Source organism: Cydia pomonella, chromosome 1, assembly GCF_033807575.1.
Source record: "Cydia pomonella isolate Wapato2018A chromosome 1, ilCydPomo1, whole genome shotgun sequence".
NCBI lineage: Eukaryota > Metazoa > Arthropoda > Insecta > Lepidoptera > Tortricidae > Cydia > Cydia pomonella.
This window is the reverse complement of record NC_084703.1, coordinates 4,699,134-4,717,812: the sequence shown is the minus strand read 5'-3', so window position 1 is coordinate 4,717,812 and position 18,679 is coordinate 4,699,134. Positions and strand designations below refer to the sequence as shown.

The 18,679-nt window shown below is 36.2% G+C and overlaps 1 protein-coding gene across 1 annotated transcript; it reads right to left on the bottom strand.

Moving 5' to 3' along the window:
• Positions 1 to 1,753: 1,753 nt before the first annotated feature.
• On the bottom strand, positions 1,754 to 18,663 carry LOC133518610 (deformed epidermal autoregulatory factor 1). Its single transcript, XM_061852310.1, has 5 exons — positions 17,430 to 18,663; positions 13,776 to 14,021; positions 9,242 to 9,459; positions 8,292 to 8,478; positions 1,754 to 6,087 (listed from the first exon to the last, which is right to left on the bottom strand). The coding sequence occupies exons 1-4, from the start codon at positions 18,112 to 18,114 to the stop codon at positions 8,296 to 8,298; spliced, it is 1,332 nt and encodes a 443-aa protein (XP_061708294.1). The 5' UTR covers positions 18,115 to 18,663; the 3' UTR covers positions 1,754 to 6,087; positions 8,292 to 8,295.
• Positions 18,664 to 18,679: the final 16 nt, after the last annotated feature.

The following is an 18,679-nucleotide window of genomic DNA, read 5'->3' as shown; positions in this document are numbered from 1 at the left end:
GGGTTGCGCGTTGCGCTAAAAAACATTTGTTATTATGTCGGATTGCTCACTTATTACGTTATACCGGAAAGTTAGGCCAACGTCTATCTCCGGAATCTGATAGATAATACACATCAATATCTAATTATTAGAGACAATTCAAATGGAAAATTGAACGCATACCAATATTATGTTAGCGACAACCCTGTTCGTCAAAACCAGTACCCGATATATCGGGTCCTCCGGCGTGGCCTTTAGGCATGTATAGCTATAGTACCAAGATCCCGACTATCGGGTAGTGCGGCCTGGGCGCGAAATCATAAAATGCCCGATAGTCGGGTTTCCGGCATTGAATGTGCTAGACTATCAAAATCACTGCCAACTCTAGCAAGTAATAGGATACTTTCCTACTAGTCAAATCATAGGTCTGATCATTTGTTTAGGTTTTGTCTAACCCGTGGGAAGCCGAGACGGGTCGCCAGTCGAAAATAAAAAACAGGTGAAACGTTGAACAAATTTTATTAAGACTTTATTACACCAATAAAACAACCTTAGGACTAATGTATTTACAGTAAGACAGTAGTAAAAAAATAGTTTTAAAGAAGTTTAATTTAGGATTGAAGAGAAATTAACGTTAAACATATATAGCTGGCAAGTTTCAAGATAGCGGGTTATCAGATGTTTTCGAGATTTTTTTTGTATCAAAGCTAGTGTTTTTCTTTTTTGCCACTTTTTATGACATTTTTTGTCACTTTTGTGTGGTTTCTAGTCAGGATTGCGCGCCTTTTTCATCCTTACAAAAAGAGTCCCATAACTTCCATACGTTTTTTGTAACTTTCCTTTATGTTACCGCCATACAAAGTATATGGGGAAATGGTAACACAATAGGATTGTTTTATATTCCATTAGGATAGTAAGAGCTCGTGATCCGGTGTAAAAACAACACAAAAAATTAATGAGTGTCATTTTTTCTAAGAAACTCTGATATTGACAATAATATTTCCGAACAGACTAAGGTTTTGCATAGTCTGTCCTGGCAAATAGTCTACATAGGTCACTAGATAAGTTTTACAATAGACAAATACAAAAGAAACAGGTGGCCTCTCACATATACTTTTTAAAACTATATTCCCATAGACAATGATTGGCTGAAAAACATTTACTTTCTTTTTAAATTTACTTATTAAAAAATTTTGTATAAAATATGCGAAAATCGCCCTTAGCACACGCCGACGTTTTCAAAGTTTAAATCTATTTTACAGTACATATGGGGCTACTTTATAGCACTAGTGCGAGAAGTAGCATATTACGTTACTGTGTCGAACATTTAAAGGGCCATATGTACTGTAAAACGTTGTACGATACATGTGCGAATAGGTAATTCGCAACTCGTGTCGATTTAAAACACTCCCTTCGATCGTGTTTTAATTTATCGCCACTCGTTTCGAATTTCCTATTTTTCGCACTTGTATCGTAATGTACTATTTTAATAAGTATATTTAAAAAGTAAAGTGGCAGGGGTGTAGGTCTTGTAGCGGTATAAATGTCCGTATTCTGACAAGTCACTGTTGTTAGAGCTTGTAGTGGAGCCCTTATTCTGGCAGGGGTGTAGGTTTTGTAGCGGTATAAATGCCCTTATTCTGACAAATATTTACTTTCTTTTTAAATTTACTTCTTAAAAAAAATGTTGTATAAAATATGCAAAATCGCCCTTAGCCCACGCCGACGTTTTCAAAGTTTAAATCTATTTTTTAATAAGTAAATTTATAAAGTAAAATTTACTTGGGCGGAATCGTTTATGGAAATATACTCGTAGTTTAAAAAATATATGTGATAGGCCACCTCATTGTTTTATATTTGTCTATTGCAAAACTTATCTAGTGACCTACGTATAATGCGTGTGAATTTTTATGGCTTTTGCCCTAGTTTAAAACGGGTAAAAATTCAATATAAAAACCATATTTTTTTAAATGTAACCCCTCTTCAAGGCTTATATACGATATATCCACTATCTTGAGGCTCACGAAAACGGGAGGAGTATCATTGAGGAATATCACAATTAGAAAATCAATCGCGCTCACCAGTGTTGAAAAATATATAAAAATAACAAAAAAATGTGAAAAAATCTATGTACTTTTGTGCTGTTCTGCAGTTAATATTATTATATTTACGTAAATTTATTCTATATATGGTAAAATTCGAATGTCACAGTCACGGGCTTAGGGCCATTTACCGTTCAAACCATGTTCAAACTAATTTGACTGTCAAAACTAACTGTATGAAAAGTCCAATGTAAACCCTAACCCCCTTATTCATAAACGATTATTAGCGGCTTGTTAACTTTAGTAGACGTTTATGAATGAGGGGGTTAATGGCTTAGCAATTAAAGTCCGTGACTGTACTTAATTTATTTTAAACATTCATATCTTTTTTGTAGTTCATTAGCTTTTACAAGTATTGTTGATGTATATCAACATATGTAGATTTCTGTACATTATCATATTTCAGCAAAATCTAAATATGTTTAGCTAAAGTGAGGACACTAAGCACAAATAATGTTGTTCATCGACCCACCTGTTCTTGTCTGTCGCACGCGCGTAATTAATTACCTACTAATTATATTGATGTCACGTTCATGATGCAGCGGTCAATGCCAGCGAGCGAGACAGCAATATAATTATGCGCGTGCGATAGAGATAGAAACATGAGGGTACGAAATTCGTGCATAGCGTTCTTACTTTACCTCAATTGATTAAAAAAAAATACTAAAGAGACTAATTGACAGTCGGCGCTCAGAATAGTTTCTAAATAAGGCTTAAATTAAAATAATAAAAAGAACACAATTAGCGTTCTTACTTTACCTCAATTGATTAAAAAAAATACTAAAGAGACTAATTGACAGTCGGCGCTCAGAATAGTTTCTAAATAAGGCTTAAATTAAAATAATAAAAAGAACACAATTTTCTAAACACTAACCCCCTTATTCATAAATGTGTACTAAAGTTACGATGCCGCTGATCATCGTTTGTCCCTTTCCATCATACTAATACGTCGGAAAGGGACAAACGATGATCAGCGGCATCGTAACTTTAGTACACGTTTATGAATAAGGGGGTAAAGACATAATTGTAAATATTGCATGGCTGCTTCAGTCCAAAATAAATTTACACCATATCTCCACAGACATACACTTACAACAATATAACTCAAAATCTCCACTCCACTCCACTTCAGTACATTTTGTTCTAATGATTGAAATAAAAAATAGTCGACCTATTTAAAAAGTTGCCAATTACTCAGGCGAACTTTCTGGTAACATTAGTATTTTATTTACTATAGTAACGGCTTATCGTAGTGTTAGCTAAAAGAATGTTGATATCATTGCAAGACTTGATTTTTTTTGGATATGCATGAAGAATATTTTACAATGTTTGTTCAACAATACTAAATTAATCCAAAAATGTGAGATCCGCAATTTTTTGTAACATTTTAAGATACTGGAGAATGTCAAAATATAAACCTTACTTCAAAGTGTGACGGTTACTTTGACAGCGTCCGCCATAACACTTATGTCCTTGGCGCTGTGGGCACGACTAGTAACGACGACGACTTTAGGTGTTCTTGGCGTTCAACTGGTCAAAGATTGACATTCCTACAAAAATAGACTAATGATGGTAATGGGGTTGGCAACTGTCAAAGGTTTGCATAGATGGCGCCATCATTAGCTTGCCCCTGTCTCTAGTTTTGTTCTATGAGATTTGGCTTAAAGTACTGGAATCCAGGTCACAAAATTCCAGAAAAAAAACAAGAATTTGACACAATTCTAGGGATTGACAGGGCAAGCTATGATGGCGCCATCTGTTTAATACTTCGACCGGCCAACCCCATTTAAGGTGAGTCATTGGCATATATAGCAAGTCTCGCGGCATCCACATCCTTTAAACACACACTAATTGATAATTATTTACACAATCATACAAATTAATACTAAGTTAATATTTGGTAACGGAAGTACATTTTTACTAGCTATTCGGTAGCGTCTCGTCATAAACGGGGAATCATAAAACTACTTCATCTTAAGGTTATCAGAAAAAAATTACCATTTACTGTTTCTCGTGGGTTTTTTTCACAAGGACTATTGATGAAAAATAAGAAAAAAAACCTTTAAAAAAGAGACCTCCGTTTTTCATAAAAATTTTAGTCGACAGTTTTTTTGACGGCCCATATAAAATGTATGTGAATATGCGTCAGATAACGGTAATTTTTTTCTAAGTTGCTTGTTTTGCGAAAAAAAGTAGACGATACACTTTTCTCTGATAATGCCTATAAGACTAAATGTCGAAATGCCACATATAACAATATATTTTGGGAATTGGCGTATATGGTGACGTTTCCACATTCCGTCGCTTACCAAGCCGGTGGAGACTTAATTGCTCCCTTATTAAAAAAAATTAAAGCCTCAATTAGTCAATTTATGTTTTCTCCCTTTCTTAAAAATACAATATGACAGATTAAGACAAACTAATAACAGCTAATTAAGGCTTTTAGCTTGTATATTAATAACGTCCTCTGATATTATGTAACATCGGTGCCCCTTTCACTATGTTGAACACACAATAAAATCTTACACACTAGCGTCTTTTGAGCGTCGGTGTCTAGTCAGCGCTATGGAAAATGGCGTCGCTGCGCAGTTGCGCCAACGCTGCGTCGGGCAGCAGCCAAAGAGTTGTCTAGACGCTGACGCTTGGGAGACGCCAGTGTGGAGTGGCCTTTAAATAAAATGTGTCTTATCCAGGTACGTGTGCGTGTATTGCAGCTAATATACGAGCGTTTAGAGTGCTTATTACATCTCTACGGTGGCCCGACCGACGGCCGACCTGTTTTCCATTTCACGAAATATCAAAACATCTTTGAAATGTAAAAAAAAAATTTTTGAAAAATAAAAAATATACCGATTTTTTATACAAAAATATAACTATTTTAAATAAAATTTCGAATTTCGGAGCACAGTGGGCACATTTTACGGCAAGGTATTTGGATAACAAGCGTGATGACCTTCACCCTAGGTTTTGTGTGCAGGAATGTTACACTAAACAAAACCTATAAAAACAAACTACTTTTAACATTTCTAAGGGCCGGTACAGACGGACTGCAACTTGTATGGGAACTGCACGTCGACGTTGCAGTTGGAGTGCAGTCGGCATGCAGTCCCATACAAGTTGCAGTCGAGTTGCAGTCCGTCTGTACCGGCCCTAAGAATATTTGGAGCTTACCTATTTCGGATTCATAATTTGGTATCTATTTTAAAATATGAGTTAAAAATACAGGAAATCATTGCACCAAAAATTTCAGTTTGATTATGACAGAAGCACAGACCACCTCAACTATTAGACGAAACACATAAAACAATCGAGGTCATAAGCGCTCCTGTACAATTTTTGTACGTGGGTTTTATAACTAAATTTCTTAGAGCATATATCCAAAAGTGTGCAGATTTTTGGGGGACTGGAGCGGTATAAATGTCCATATTTTGACAAAAGTCACTGTTGTTGGGGCTTGTAGTGGAGCCCTTATTCTGGCAGGGGTGTAGGTCTTGTAGCGGTATAAATGTCCATATTCTGACAAAAGTCACTGTTGTTGGGGCTTGTAGTGGAGCCCTTATTCTGGCAGGGGTGTAGGTCTTGTAGCGGTATAAATGTCCATATTCTGACAAAAGTCACTGTTGTTGGGGCTTGTAGTGGAGCCCTTATTCTGGCAGGGGTGTAGGTCTTGTAGCGGTATAAATGTCCATATTCTGACAAAAGTCACTGTTGTTGGGGCTTGTAGTGGAGCCCTTATTCTGGCAGGGGTGTAGGGCTTGTAGCGCCCTTATTCTGGCAGGGGTGTAGGTCTTGTAGCGGTATAAATGTCCGTATTCTGACAAAAGTCACTGTTGTAAGAGCTTGTAGTGGAGTCCTTATTCTGGCAGGGGTGTAGGTCTTGTAGCGGTATAAATGTCCGAATTCAATGTGAGTTGTTAGGGCTTGTAGTGAAGCTCCTATTCTGGCAGGGGCGGGCTTTGTCATCTCCGTCGTAGGACACTCGGGCGAAGCCTCTCCAGATTAGGCTCTGAGAACAACAAAGTATTATTAATTATTTAGAGATTGATCATTCGAATAGACGAGTCAAAAATCAAAGGAATCCTAAGACGAAAAGATTTCAGAACGCTATTTAATGTTTGTCTATTGTCATCTCTATAGCCTTAGGTAATAGATTCATAATGGATTGTACTTAACCAGCGGCAGAATCTCCAGTTTTTTTTTTAAACTTATTGTTATATAAAAATAAACATACATGAACAGTAACAAAACTTTCGCCAACTGTTATACAGTTTATTTGCGGTGTGCTCTTATCCTGGTTTTAGGCAATTTCCTCGCGCACAAAACGGTTAGTGTAGACGTGCCTCGGCCGAGGCGGCGCGCGCGTTTTCCTCGCCCTACACTGGCCGGTGTGTGCGCGAGGATATTGCCTCGCGTGTATGCTCTCTCTGTGTGGACCCGTCTATTAATTACATATTAATATATAATTCTAATACCCAATATACGTATACAGTATGCTATATACGTAAATAATAAAAAACTATAATGCATGTTCAATTAAATAAGTAAGCTTTTTTCGTTGACTGAGTAAATTTTATATTAGGTATAGGAAAATTATTAATTCAAAATTCGATCGCTCTCTAAACTTGGGTCACATATATTGTAACTAGCCCTAGCACAGGCCCCGGTCTTTTTGTCGGCTGTTACTGCACACTATGTCTTTAAACGCTGGTTTCAATTAAAATGTATATTTAATTAGATATAGTGAAAAGTTTGCTGTACATATTTAATGAATAATAATAAATAAATAAAAATAGAGTTGCACTCCGGGAGTGCCGGCAGAAGTGAAAACTTGAATATTAACGATGTGCATTTTTGATATTTTGAAGAAATTGAGTAGCAGTTTTATAAAAAGAGATTATTCTCTATTATACCTACGTAAATAAATTTGTGTGTAAAAGATATTTTGAAATGCGAATTTTAGTGTTAATATATAACATATACAGAGTAATTCATGAGACGTGAACAGGACTACAGCCTACACAATCAGTAAATGTTAATTAATCGTTCACCATCATATTAAGATAAACAATCACGCTTCTTTGTTATTTAACTTTTTGGTAAGGACAAATTTGAGTATCTACAATCATGGACACCCAACAACACAAAGATACAATACAACACAATTAACAAAGATTAAATCTCTTTAACCGTTATGACAGCACTTTGATTATGAAGAAAATAAAATGTCACACTTGAATGAGATACGATTTTTCAAAAGTAACCAGGCTTCGATGACATTCAACTTGCACGTCACCATGATCCCCATCACAAAAAGTGCACAGCGCCGCTAAAGAAGTTTTCACTTTAAAAAAACACACACACCTTATTAGCGCGTGTCCACCACACGCTACATTTGATTGTTCATAATTCATAATGTATCTACTGTCTAAAGTCATAGAGTTAAATTGATATTTCAAATTTGATTAATTGAAATAAAATCAAAATTCCAATAACTCAAAAACGACATATGCCACTTGAAGAGGCGTTAAGGTAAACGCGCGAAAAGCACTGATTTTAAAGCTCTTATTTGTACATTTCTTAAATTTTCGAATGCTAAAAACGGCAATTTTGTATTACACATTACCTGTACTTCAACTTTAATAAACTACATTTTTGTTATTATAAATTTGAAGTAGTGTAAATGAATGTTAGACGAAATCAATTTTCTCCACAAATTACTTCAAAATAAGTGACAATTTCTCTGAAAATCGACTTAATTTCAACGTAAGTTTGATACTTAAAACATCTACAACATTTGTTGAAACTGTTCTTATACATCATTTTGTATAATTTACCACCATCATTTTTAGATGTTTTTTTTTAAACTGTCCCTTCTCGTCACATATTACCGGAGACGCACGCTTGCGACCTCATTATTAAAAGTCAAAGGAGAGAAGCGCTAACAGAAACCAATACTTGTTATTTAGATATAACGTAACGAAACGTATACAATTTCAACGACTAAATCTATCGATTTTACATTTTTGCTCTAAAATCGTTACCGGGCGCTTAACAAAGTAATACTTTTGTTTCGATTGATTTGGATTTCCGCAAACTAACGCCTGATTCTATAAATTATAGAGTTGATAAATGGTAAATATTGAGCACCGTTCCGACCTTGTTTTGGCGCCTCCGGTTTGCGCCAGTGCATGGAGTAGGGGTGTCACCCACCTCGCTATTGGTGCTGGCTCTCCACGATGAGCATGATGGACTGGTGCTGGTCGTGGATGGTGGGCACGGAGCGGAGACACTCTATCTGGTGGGAGGCCCAGTCTTTCTTCTGGCAGTAAGTGGAGCAGTAAGGGGTACGGCGGCAGAGGGAGCATTCTGCCGACGCCTCCCGATTGCAGTTTGCACACTAGGAATAAATAAAACTACCGTTTCAAAGTTGTAACAACGAAAGGCCAAGCTCATTCTATGGTCAGTTGTAGAAACTTTCTGTTTAGCAATTATTTAAATAAATAAAATATTTTTATTTCAGAACCATAAGAATTCCATAAAACATTGTTAGTACCATCGTTATAGCTAGGGGTTAGTAAGTACATTAAAATCAAATCAAAACATAATATGAATAATTAATAATATTTACATGATAACAATGAAATCACGATTCATAGTAAAATAAAAATTAGTTGAAATAATGAATACAAAAATAATTAATAAATTAACATGTCAAATTCAAAATAAAATAGACTCAAATAATAATTACGATGTCAAAATTTACTATATTTATTCATATTCCCATAAATAATGATTTCATGTCAAAAGAGCAATAGGTACAAGTATAAAAATGTCGATATATTTTAATTAATAATTTTGACCCATGTACACTGAACGGAACTCTCTGGTCTATTTGTGGTAACTGTCTAAATATTAATAAAGTCTTGAAAGTGGTTCTTAGCTTCTTAGCCTCGGCCTCTTCAGCGCTATGTAACGCCGCATCGGCATGTTCCACCGCGTGTAACAATGCCCCCTCCCTCCCCTGTTCTACCCTGGCGAGCTGCCGACCGGACACTCCCCTGACACTGCCACACTGTTTCAACTCAGTAGCTAGTCGTTACAGTGTCACTGTCGAGTCGTTGCGATGTGCCATTAAGTTCAGAACACCTATAGACACCTACCTTCTTAGCCTCTGCATCATCAGCGCTATGTAACGCCGCATCGGCATGTTCCACCGCGTGTAACAATGCCCCCGCCCTCTCCTGTTCTATCCTGGCGAGCTGCCGAGCGGACACTCCCCTGACATCTTCGACACACTGTTTCAACTCGGTGGCAAGTCGCGAGAGTGTCGCCCCGATGTCGTCGAGACGTTTAAGCACGCCGCTCATGTCTGGGAGACCTGGCGGTCAGACAAGAGTACTTATACAAAGGGGCACAGTTATTGTTTAACCCCTCATGCTCATATTAATACCCGAGCAAGGGATAGGTTCTAAAATTGAACCACGAGCGTAGCAAGTAGTTCGAAAGGAGAGTTAGACAAACTTTTCTCCGGAGTGAAACACAAAAATTCTCACAACATCAACGCGGGAAAAATTAACTGTAAAACATTACAAATGAAATTCAAATGAACGTTATTAAATATTTATCATTCAAAATAATCGCTCGAAAGTCAATTCAACCAGCCAACATGATTCAGTTTTTGTACTATAAAAAAGCCTTTATAAGAGGTGAAAAAAATAGTAAAGGGTCTTTCTTACTTAAACATAAACCAGAATACACTGATTCAAATAAATTCACAGTACTATAATCGTACAGTCTGGTTTTTATAAACACACAAATATTTTGTTTCTGCAGTATAAAGGCTCGCAACGGCAGCCGAAATTATCTGACTTAAAGTTATATTCTTATATAACTTGTACTTATATTCTTATTTAACTTCGTAGTATATTTGGAGCGACAGCTATAAATTATTTTAAATAATGTAACAGTTTAAATATAACATTTGATACTAAACAGTGAAGAGTAGTACAGTGAGCATATAGGGCATCCAATATAGGACGATTCTTAATACCGGTATTTATTATATCCGATCGAAATGGGCAAATAGAATTAATATTTTATCAAAATATTCTTGATTAATGAAATATTAGTAATTTTATAACCCAAAACTGATTAGGAAAGAAATTTTAAACGAATAAAAACAACATCATTCCAATAACTTCTTATTTAACTGTGCAGCGAATAAAAATCTTTAAATAAATCTTCGGTTACTGATGCTTAAATTAAAGTGACGTCACAAAGTTTGTGGCTCCCCCCTCCCCCTTGTCACAACATGTCACATTTTCTTGATCCCCTCCCTCCCCCTAAACGTGTGATGTAATTAATGGATGACCCCGAAACATACTCCATAAAAAAGCCACTGTCAAATCTCATATATAACAAAAAAAGAAAGTGGAAAAAGAACTCTCCGAAGTGCAAATAATCTATGCCTTACTTTCCCACGAACTAAAAACTTTGGAAATAAAAATATAACATACCAAGGTGCACGTATGTATAACGACCTTCTCAAAAATATAAAAGACAGTTTTTCAATATATAAAAATAATAAAATCTCATATACACTCTGGTATCCCGGTTATATAAATACGGCCCTGGCAAATACATCGTCTTATCGCGGGCTTAGTAACCGGCCGATCGCCCGGTGCCAAAGCGAATAACATTAATATTCTGTTTTACTCCTACCTGACATTGTATATATTTATAACTTAAAAAAGGAAAAGAATATGTTAATGTGATTTTTATTGTCTGTTAGTAAATAATATTAATATACTCAACTAACTCTCACTCAATACTTACAAGTTTTAGAAACTTTGTTTTAATCTATAGCTTTGTCTGCAACAAACTATTAATGTAAACGCTCACGAAATTATAATAACTTGTTATTTGTTCTGTATTTTAAACTACCTACTCATTAAGTGAAATGTAAATTTCTTAAGAGACGGCGATGACGCAACATTCAACTGTTCGTTAAGAATCATCCCCCTATTATTGTACCTAATTATTTCCAATTGTTCCAGAACACTCGAACGCAATCCTTTCTCGCAAACATGTAAAATATCATAAGAATGATGCTTAAGAGTAACTAAATGTATTTAACCAGAATAGTGGTAGACGGTAGTATATACATATATTAAGTACCGTAAAACCACCCAACTAAGTCCAAAGCTCCCAACTATGGTCCACAAATAAAGTCAATTTTTCTCGTTCAGGTGTGTATTTTACTATATTTTTGTAGTTCTAAGGCAAAGTATGATTATAAATGGAAGGTAAAACTAGGAGTAAACCAAAAGGAACATTGGTATAGATACTTAATTTCCTTTTGAACTTCTGGACCATAGTTGCAGTATTGGACTATAGTTGGGTAGTTTTATGGTATAGTTGAAAATTTATTAAATGAAGGTTTAGTTTACCACTTGAGAGGTTATCTCGTGAACATTACATTGTTCACTTTAGCTTAAGGCTACCGTTAATAACGTCCTGAATATCGACAAAGCGCCAAAAAAACATTAACACGTTTTTATTGCCAAGACATTAAGGTAGCGCATAAATATTTCTGGACCTTTATTCGTGTCAATAATTTAGACCTTGACGGTACTTCTGTGTCTACCGTTATCAGATTGAAATAAAATAGTAATTATTCTAATAAAACAGGCAACGCAAAATAATTCGCTATGCAGTTTTGCTTCAATCAAGAAATAATATCAAGGTTACAGTATATTTCAAAATGTACTTAATATAATTGCATTATTGAAAACATCGTGAGGTTTCTTGCATACCTCAATATATAAAAAGTTTTTTGTAAAAAAAAACATTATTGATACAAGCTTTTATTGCTGACTGGACTTTTCTTTCAACAGGCAACTAGTACTGATCGAGACAATTCTAACAAATTCAAACACTGCCACCTGTCTCCTTCATCAGATCAGCTCGATGGTACCATAATATTGCATTGTCGTCCAATTCACATAAGTTTGCAATTTTCAGCTTCATTGGAAACCGGGAAGTGGGTCAAATTTAACTTGCAAGATTTGACCCGTACATACACAGTTATATACATAACATACATACATTGCAAGCATGTAATAATTCAGCCTATACATATAAGCGCTACTGCTGGACACAGATCTCCTTACAAGCGGTCAGGGCTTGGGCTATAGTCCCCACGCTGGCCCAATGCGGGTTGGGGAGATTACATACACCTTTGAATTCCTCCGTGGATGTATGCAGGTTTCCTCTCTATTTTCCTTCAACGAAAAGCTAGAGGTAAATATCAAGTGATAAAACTCTTTGGTATGACATACTTATCATTATGGTGAATAGTTCACATGGTGGCTTTTTTCTTGTGTCAAGTTGGGTCAGAACGAGATGAACGGTTTAAGCTATCCTTGTCGCACTACAAAAATAAAAATAAAACGTAGTTTATTTCCATAATTGGTTTAAAAAAATCGCATTGCACAGTAATTATAATAATTTCGCATTTATCGATTGGTATTTCGCAGAAGCATTTGTTCGCCATAGTAAATAATAATATAAGTATTAAAAGATAACAAATAGTAAAATATTGCTCAGTTAAAAAAAATAGTATATAAGCTTTAGATTAATTTAATTAATAATACATTTTATATTAAATTTCCTCTCAGTAATCTAGACATAGAAAAGTTTTATTTAACATCACAAATATAGCATTGGTACATTTGAACATAAAATCTTAAAACGACTAAAACAATTTAATACTAAGATGCGTTGACTGACATATAAACAGCGTGATGTTAATAAGTTTTTGGCAAAAATTTTCAATTTTGGTACAAGCTTTTATCGCTGACTGTACTTTTCTTCCCACAGGCAACTAATACTCAACCCGCAAATTCTAAAAACCCCAAAAACAATTAGGTTGCGTTGTTTTATCACAGAGTTCCTATGTCCACCTCTTGTCTCCATCATCAAATCAGCTCGATGGTACCATAATTTTGCATTGTCACCCGACTTACATATGTATGCAAATTTTCAGCTCAATCGGAAACCGGCAAGTGGATCAAATTTAACTTGCAAGATTTCATTACAAACATGCAACGGTCAGGTGAAAGTAAATAAAAGCTTGTAAAAAGGGGCTCGACAGCATAAAGTTGCAGTAAATGTACTGCAACGCTGGTTTTCAGTCGGACCCTAGTAATAAAAACAAAACATAAGATTAAACATTTCAAAACAAAAACATTAAGACAAAACATTAGGAAGAGGAAAGCATACAATAGCAGTATAATGATAGCATATACCTATTAAATTAAAAAAATTACAAAAACACCTAGCCTATTTGTGTCTCCCACTGCTGGGCAAAGGCCTCCGCTCTTCATTTTGGAAAAGAACTGACAGTATTCAAACTGCTGGATCGATTTGTATGAAACATAGCTAAGAACCACTGCAACTAAACCCGATTTCACCTAGAAAAACGCATCGAAATCGGCCTATCCGTTGGAGAGGCTCTCCAGGAGAGCTACGATGCTAGAGATATTTTGGTAATTGAGATAAAAGGTAAAAGCCCGCGAGACGGACAAATCTTCCGTCGCAGCATTCTCGCGGCGCGTCATATCTTTTGTTTCCTTCTAATTTCCTGGCTTTACGTCTTCTTAAATGCTACGACACAATAAACAAGAAACTCACTGGCAGTAGGATCGTTGCTCGCGTCCGGCGCCTCCAGCAGATGATAGTCCGTATTGCTCTCCAAGCCCTCCGCTATGGTCTGCCAGGCCTCCTTCGAGTGGCTGTTGTTACTCGTGTTGTGAATGTTGTCCATGTCGCTGTCCCCGAGACTGCTGTCCCGCTTTATCTTGGGCTTCTTCTCGGTGCCCTCCTCTTGGTTGCGTCTCCGTCGCTTGTAGGGTGTGAATAGACGGACGGGGCCCATGGCTGGAACAGTTGAACTAGTATTTAGTAGGTGGTTTATAGACTCGAAAAAATCGGTAAGTCGTGTGAAATGGGAAAGCCTTGGTGCACAAAAAAAAGGCCTCATATGGTTGTGGCCCGCAGTGTGAGAAGACGAGGAAGAATAAGGAATAAAAATGACAATTTTTTTAAACTGTAGAACCATATCCCTATTAATATTAAAAATGCGAAAGTTACTATACTAGCCAAGGTTTCATAATGCATTAACAACACACACAGTTATGTCGGTAGTATTTTATCTACTATAATATAATATGTTAAGACGTAAATCTTACGTAAAATATAAACTCCATTGTGATATTGAATTTCCTGGTTCAATCCTGCCATTGTCACTTTAATTTAAAGAAATATGTAACACACTTCAAACTGAATATAAACTAGTTTCTACCGTGCACATGTGAATTCATATAAGCACGCTGTTATTTTAAAACGACTCACTAATTCCTCTGAAACTTCCACTACCACTACATCTATGCCTGTCTAAGTTTATGTAGCTTCAGATACCATAGTTAAAAAAATACAGTGAAGTTTTTCGTTTGCTTTATAAGCTGGAGCTATATAAACTAATTACAGGCATAGATATACCTCACATCATTTTATGAGCAAAGTTTTATTGCAATCCAACACGCAATTTAAAAATGAGAACGAAATTCCGTTTGTATAGGTTAGTAAAATTCGGTCAAGCTTCCTGCAGACTCATGGTTAAGAAAATAGCATGGCCAATTTTTTTCATGAGTATGTGGGTAGTTTTGAATTCGTATCTCGGATTTTTTACATGTTTGTGGCATAGCTAATGAACTCTTTCAATATTTTTTATTTAGGTATTTACTGTAAAAATAAATAATTGAATAGGCTAAATAAAAGCATGTAAATCATTTTAATAGATATACAATTACACTTGCCAAATATAGTTTACTCTTTCCAATTTAGGGTACAAATTTAATTCATTTTTAAAAGGTGTCTTGCAATTTATAATTGATGTCATCTTCTATGAAAATATGACGTTTATAATGACATTTTTCACTTTGTTCTAAACAAGTTGGTGCAGTTAACTTTGGGTAGTATTCCATTTGTCCAATTTATGTTTAAAGAACTAAAAGAACTTTATTTTTCTCAAAGGAAATTGTACATTTAGCTTCATGAGAATATTATACAAACAATAACAAATAAGTTTTTGTCATAAATGTCATTTTTAATACAAGCTTTTATTTTATTTGACTGTATTATTCTTTCCACAGGCTCACTAAGACTCATCAAGACAATTCTAAAAACCCAAACACAATAAGGTTGAGTTGTTTTATCACAGAGTTCATAGGTCCATAGGACCACCTCCTTTCTCTATCATTAAATCAGTTTGATAGTATCATATTGCATTGCCACCATCTTCACAGGACTTACATATGTATGCAAATTTTCAGCTTCATTGAAAACAGATTGGGTCAAATTTAACTTGCAAGATTTCACCCATACATAGTTAGATACATATATTGCATGTTAATTAAAAGCTTGTAAAATAAACATTTTTTGTCACAATAACTTATAGTAGAACAGTGCAGGTAGCACTATAAAAGTCCAGAAACTTACACGTAAACATTTCGTGTGGAGCATTCTACTTGTAGTGTTGCTAAAACTATTAGTAGTACTTAATAACTACATCTGAAATCAAATAAGTAGCAATCCTCTTCACATACAAGCATATTGATGAGCATGGATATTTGTTCCGAAGTCATGGGTGTTTTCTATGTATTTAAGTATTTATAAATATTTATATATTATATATATCGTTGTCTAAGTACCCTCAACACAAGCCTTATTGAGCTTACTGTGGGACTTAGTCAATTTGTGTAATATAATGTCCTATATTTATTTATATTCAGTACAAAAATGCTTGTGCTGCACATTGGTGAAATCCCGCCTTTGTTAATGTGAAACCCAGAAATTAACAAAGTAACAAGTATTCTAACAACCTACAGAATAACTTACATGAAGAGAATATGGGCAATAAATAGATTTGTCCTTCTTCTGTAAATATTTTGCTTCTAATATGAAATATATGTACCCTAAATTCAACATAACTGGCATGATTCATGATTGTATTCAACATTTAGGATTTGGTTTATAAGTTTTAGTTTTAATTTTGATATATTCCATATCATAAAATCGTGTATCACATGTGCTTTGGTATCTTGTGTTAAATGTGCAATTATATATCCAGTTTCTATTTGGGAATTCATATAATTTGGCTCTGTATTACTATTTAAAAAGTTTAATGTATCGTTTAGAGCTGTTGGAATTTCTTGTATGAATAAATAAATAAATAAAATTATAAGACAATGTCGAAGATGGGTGGTGAGGATATAAAATTTTTACTTTTACACAGCTATTTTTATTGTGATTTCAATGGATATGAAAAATATTATTTTACTTGTGAAGTTGTGCACCAATGGCGAAGTTAGGATTCCCAATGGTAGATCAACAAGATTCAATTGCAACATCGATAACAAGGTTTGTTTATTAATATTATATTATATTGTTTACAACACAACACACAAGCAGCTGAAAACTGATGCATGTAGATCATATCACTGCTTTTGATAGTTTTAAATGTTTGTCAAGTCTGTTATAGTTGCTGCAATAGTTGTACATTAGTTCACAATAAATAATACAAAAACTCTGGCTCTCTGTGATAAATTGTCGGCATGATCATGTTTTGATTCAGTGAATGCTACTTATTTACCTCCATTTTATTTGTACAGTGAATTCTCAATAATCTCTGTTCCAGTGTACCTAGTAATCTGGCACTAAAATTAAGCCGTGCCTCCGGGGTCCTGTACACTCTTGGCAACGGTCCGTCCTAAGAGAGCTACGAGAGGTCGGGTTGAGCTGGAGCAAGGCTAGAAGGCGAGCTGAAGATAGGAAGGCGTGGTGCGAGCTTGTGAAGGCCCTTTGCACCTCTGGGGTGCTTTAGGACAACAACAACAACAAAATTAAGGGTACAAATGATTATTCTATGTCCTAATACTCCTAATTTACGATGTGCACTTACATTATCACACTTCCATCTCTTTATAAGTGGCTAAGTTCCAGATAACAGTAACTTTTGGATTTAGTATTTTAGAGTAATGTATTTCTACAACATACTAAAACATCAAAATAATATGCAGATTTGCTCTAACTACCAGTAATCTGGCTCTCTTGTGTTAGCAATAGTGACAGATTAGTGAGATTGTACTGTACTTTGATTTATTTACTATTAGACATTACAGAAGAGGGACAAACCTATTGCCCATATTCTTTAAAGTTAGTAATTCTGCAAGTTGTTAGAATACCAGTTAGTTTCTGAGTCGGTAGGTCAAACTTGAAACAACTCACCAGACTGATCATCGCAGCATGCGCCGCAGGTACAGCTGGTGGCATGTGGCGTCAGCACGCCCTCATCTATCAGCGCCTGGATGCTCCTCCCGCCGAACCTTATCGAGCGCTTCCAGTCCTTGCTAGACGCCCGCCCGCACAACGCTTCGAACTCACTCGGCGTGTACCATTCAAGTCCGTACTTAATACACCTCCCGCGACCCCCCGAACCGAACCGCTGTTTGTGCAACTCCGCAGAGGTATTTTTACACCGAACCGGTAGAATGGGCATGTTCGCCGTCTCTGCCCACGAACGCGCGCTCGCTCGTGCTGGCGCCTGGGAACCCTCATCGTGCCGCGGCGACGGTGGGTTCTGTATTACTATATGTGTGGCTTTTATATCCTCGGTCACCGGCCCGCCTGATATGAAGCCGTTGTCCACGCAGAGCATCGGCTTAAAGTGGCCCGGCAGCTGGTCCGATGTGATCACATTGAAGGTCGTTCCCGTTATAAGAGTCCCGACAGGAAGGGACACGGGCACGGTCACCACGCCGTTGGAATCAGCGAGACGGGCCGCTTTGAGCGCGCCGCCGTCGCGCTCCAGCCTCTCGACTTCGCGCTCGCTCGCCGCCGCCAGCGGATCGGGCTCGGTCACTTCGGTAATGTCCGGCATAACGACGTCTACCGAACCCCTGTTCTCCGCCATCGCCGAACGCCGCCCACCCGATACTCCCCGACCGCCTCTGCACTTATTTATCGAAGCACATCAACGTTTCAACGAATTATTTGCACTCTTGATGGAAAAATGAACTTCGCTCAGCCACAGTCCGCCATAATTAATCGAAATATGAAAACATTTCACACACGTACGCTCCGAGGTTATGGCGGCAAATTCGAAATTCGATTGTAATCACTATAGACAGCAGGAAGCAGCCTATTTTTTAAATTGAATTTACACTACTATTCCAAATACTTGTAAACTTGCATGACAATCATATTTTATGCAAACCAAATCAATATTACATTTACACTTACACTATTCTTCGCTTTGCAACATAGACATACAGCAGTAGGTATTGAACAGTTGAATGGTAAAATGTTTTTCGGTATATGAAAATATGTAGTCCAGAACTGTATAACAGCGTAATTTACGTTATTAAATATACTGATAGAACACGTCTTCATTAATTTCTTATTTATTTATTTTTATACAAAATGATTATTGTGAACGCTACTTTAACTAAATTATTGATTTTTTGAACGCCATGTTC

Coding starts and splice junctions, on each gene's coding strand:
- LOC133518610 (XM_061852310.1), bottom strand. CDS start 18,114: ATGGCGGAGAACAGGGGTTCGGTAGACGTCGTTATGCCGGACATTACC. Junction 14,022..17,429: donor ATGCTGCGATGATCAGTCTG/GTGAGTTGTTTC, acceptor CAACTGTTCCAG/CCATGGGCCCCGTCCGTCTA. Junction 9,460..13,775: donor GAGCAACGATCCTACTGCCA/GTGAGTTTCTTG, acceptor TCTGACCGCCAG/GTCTCCCAGACATGAGCGGC.